Source organism: Nerophis ophidion, linkage group LG19, assembly GCF_033978795.1.
Source record: "Nerophis ophidion isolate RoL-2023_Sa linkage group LG19, RoL_Noph_v1.0, whole genome shotgun sequence".
Classification (NCBI taxonomy): Eukaryota; Metazoa; Chordata; class Actinopteri; order Syngnathiformes; family Syngnathidae; genus Nerophis; species Nerophis ophidion.
In genome coordinates this window covers 44944335-44948050 of record NC_084629.1, presented here as the reverse complement: position 1 = coordinate 44948050, position 3716 = coordinate 44944335, and the positions used below count along the sequence as shown (strand labels likewise).

Genomic DNA, 3716 nt, shown 5'->3' with positions numbered 1-3716 from the left:
TGGGGATCTCATTGCAAAGAAACAAGTCCGGTGCTCTCACTAATTCAGCGTTATGGTAAGTTGTATTTTTAATGCATTTATTTTTGCTCTATTTATCTGGCACAAGTGGAAAACCCGTCCCTGGAAATAATGCCTACATTAAACCGGTCCGTGGTGCTGAAAAGGTTGGGGACCACTCCTCTAAATCCCCCAAAGAAGTATTTACCGAGCACCTCTGCAAATCAATTTACATTTTTATTCAATCAATGACAGTGATGATGCATTATGTAACAAAGAAGAAGTCCAGTTGCAGTTTGGATGCTTGGTGAATGTTCGACCCTGCCCCCCATTTGAGAGATAAGGCCCCGTCCGACACCTCACACGGTCGTGACCCTCATGACCAGTTCTCGTGAGTTACTGCTGGCTTGGTTGCGAGGTTCCGACTGTCTCAGGTGGCTGAGCAGGTGCAGGATGTTGTAAGGGTAATGCGGGTCTGCTACCGCGCCCCCACCCTCGGGGTTCAAGTCCTGCATCCCAAGTCCCACCACGGTCGCAGACGTGGAGCCGGCAGCCGTGGAAGCGACCGCCATCAGCGACGAGGTGGAGGCGGACACTCCGAGTCCGGCCTGGTAAGCCTGGTTGGTCTGATGAGTCCTGTCCACCGCCATGGTCTTCAAGTCAACGTTGTCCAAAGACTTGTCATAGTTGAGAACCTTCCACTGCTGGTTGACAGCCTGCCACCGGTGGAAGATGCGGAACACAGACGGTCCCTCGTGGACTATAAGTGCTGCGGACGTCAAAACATCAATAAGAACACGTGGCAATCATCAGGTTCTGGTTTACAAAGTAGTTTACTTCAAGAATCTTAGGACGACAACAAAAAACTGTTGACATGGCACAGTTTGGATTATTGGATTGAGGTTAGCAAAGGTAAATCATTTTTCGTGTCGTGGTTCTCCTATAATCTCTTTGAGCACTGTTTGAAATTACTTATCGATCGGAGTTCTTTCAACTCATTATTGAGAGAAGAGAATCAATTTGTTGCAAGAGAAGCTTAGAGTCTGCACTCCGGTGTAAACAAGCCTCTTCACCCGGAAACCACTGCGGGCAAACCTGAGCAGATCAGTCCTGTACAACTGCCAGACCCATCAGGAGCTACTTGTGCACAAACTATTCAACCCTCGAGAGACCCTGAGGACATTCTGTACCTTTTCAGGCTTTTTTTTATTATATTTTTTTCGTGGAAATGTTTGCTGTGTTGAAAGAATTTACAAACCCCGTTTCCATATGAGTTGGGAAATTTGTGTTAGATGTAAATATAAACTAAATACAATGATTTGCAAATCCTTTTCAACCCATATTCAGTTGAATATGCTACAAAGACAACATATTTGATGTTCAAACTGATAAACATTTTCTTATTGCAAATAATCATTAACTTTAGAATTTGATGCCAGCAACACGTGACTAAGAAGTTGGGAAAGGTGGCAATAAATACTGATAAAGTTGAAGAATTCTCCATCCATCCATCCATCTTCTTCCGCTTATCCGAGTTCGGGTCGCGGGGGCAACAGCCTAAGCAGGGAAACCCAGACTTCCCTCTCCCCAGCCACTTCGTCTAGCTCTTCCCGGGGGATCCCGAGGCGTTCCCAGGCCAGCCGGGAGACATAGTCTTCCCAACGTGTCCTGGGTCTTCCCCGTGGCCTCCTACCGGTTGGACGTGCCCTAAACACCTCCCTAGGGAGGCGTTCGGGTGGCATCCTGACCAGATGCCCGAACCACCTCATCTGGCTCCTCTCCATGTGGAGGAGCAGCGGCTTTACTTTGAGTTCCTCCCGGATGGCAGAGCTTCTCACCCTATCTCTAAGGGAGAGACCTGGAAACTCATTTGGGCCGCTTGTACCCGTGATCTTATCCTTTCGGTCATGACCCAAAGCTCATGACCATAGGTGAGGATGGGAACGTAGATCGACCGGTAAATTGAGAGCTGTGCCTTCCGGCTCAGCTCCTTCTTCACCACAACGGATCGATACAACGTCCGCATTACTGAAGACGCCGCACCGATCCGCCTGAGGAATGCTCATCAAACACTAATTTGGAACATCCCACAGGTGTGCAGGCTAATTGGGAACAGGTGGGTGCCATGATTGGGTATAAAAACAGCTTCCCAAAAAATGCTCAGTCAAAAAAGGATGGGGGGAGGTACACCCCTTTGTCCACAACTGCGTGAGCAAATAGTCAAACAGTTTAAGAACAACGTTTCTCAAAGTGCAATTGCAAGAAATTTAGGGATTTTAACATCTACGCTCCATAATATCATCAGAAGGTTCAGAGAATTTGGAGAAATCACTCCACGTAAGCGGCATGGCCGGAAACCAACATTGAATGATCGTGACCTTCCATCCCTCAGACGGCACTGTATCAAAAATCTCTAAAGGATATCACCTACATGGGCTCAGGAACACTTCAGAAAACCACTGTCACTAAATACAGTTTGTTGCTACATCTGTAAGTGCAAGTTTAAGCTCTAGATGCAAAGCGAAAGCCATTTATCAACAACATCCAGAAACGCCGCCGGCTTTTCTGGGCCCCAGATTATCTAAGATGGACTGATGCAAAGTGGAAAAGTGTTCTGTGGTCTGACGAGTCCACATTTCAAATTGTTTTTGAAAATATTCAACATGGTGTCATCCGGACCAAAGGGGAAGCGAACTATTCAAAAGCCAGCATCTGTGATGGTATGGGGGTGCATTAATGCCCAAGACATGGGTAACTTACACATCTGTGAAGGCACCTTTAATGCTGGAAGGTACATACAGGTTTTGGAACAACATATGCTGCCATCTAAGCACTGTTTTTTTCATAGACGCCCCTGCTTATTTCAGCAAGACAATGCCAAGCCACATTCAGCACGTGTTACAACAGCGTGGCTTTGTAAAAAAAAAGAGTGCGGGTACTTTCCTGGCCCGCCTGCAGTCCGGACCTGTCCGTGTGGCGCATTAGGAAGCGTAAAATACGACAAGACCTGTTGAACGACTGAAGCTCTACATAAAACAAGAATGGGAAAGAATTCCACTTTGAAAGCTTCAACAATTAGTTTCCTCCAGTTCCCAAACGTTTATTGAGTGTAGTTAAAAGAAAAGGTGATGTAACACAGTGGTGAACATGCCCTTTCCCAACTACTTTGGCACGTGTTGCAGCCATGAAATTGTAAGTTAATTATTATTTGCAAAAACAAAAAGTAAAGTTTATGAGTTTGAACATCAAATATGTTGTCTTTGTAGCATATTCAACTGAATATGGGTTGAAAAGGATTTGCAAATCATTGTATTCTGTTTATATTTACATCTAACACAATTTCCCAACTCATATGGAAACAGGGTTTGTACGCGGTGAACTTTTGACCACACTTCAGTAATGAACCCAAAGCTCAATAACTGCAGCAATTGCCTCCATTCTGGTTCGCATTATTTATTGATAGAAAAAAAAAATCCTTTCGGCACTTCCACGCTCGCCTTTTTGACGTTACGAGGTGACAAGTTAATCTCTGTAATTTACTTACTCAATTCTAGACCGTCGACAATCAATCGTCCTCGCCTTCTTATTCCTGCAGTGACGCCCGCTGTTTTAAGCCAGATGCCATCCAAAGTTCCTTCTTACCACCCGGCAAGGCGTCAAGCTTAAAGACGGAGGTTGCAAAGTCAGTCACACTTAGGAGTTGACTTTTTTCCCCCCCT

At 45.5% G+C, this 3716-nt stretch overlaps 1 protein-coding gene across 1 annotated transcript in view; it reads right to left on the bottom strand.

The window, feature by feature from the left end:
* Window positions 1–215: 215 nt before the first annotated feature.
* The window catches only part of marchf4b (membrane associated ring-CH-type finger 4b), a 62934-nt gene continuing 59433 nt past the window's right edge, over window positions 216–3716 (bottom strand). The window contains exon 5 of the mRNA XM_061878883.1: window positions 216–766. Coding sequence (XP_061734867.1) covers window positions 357–766 — 410 coding nt within the window. The 3' untranslated portion in view covers window positions 216–356. The remainder of the gene's footprint in view (window positions 767–3716) is intronic.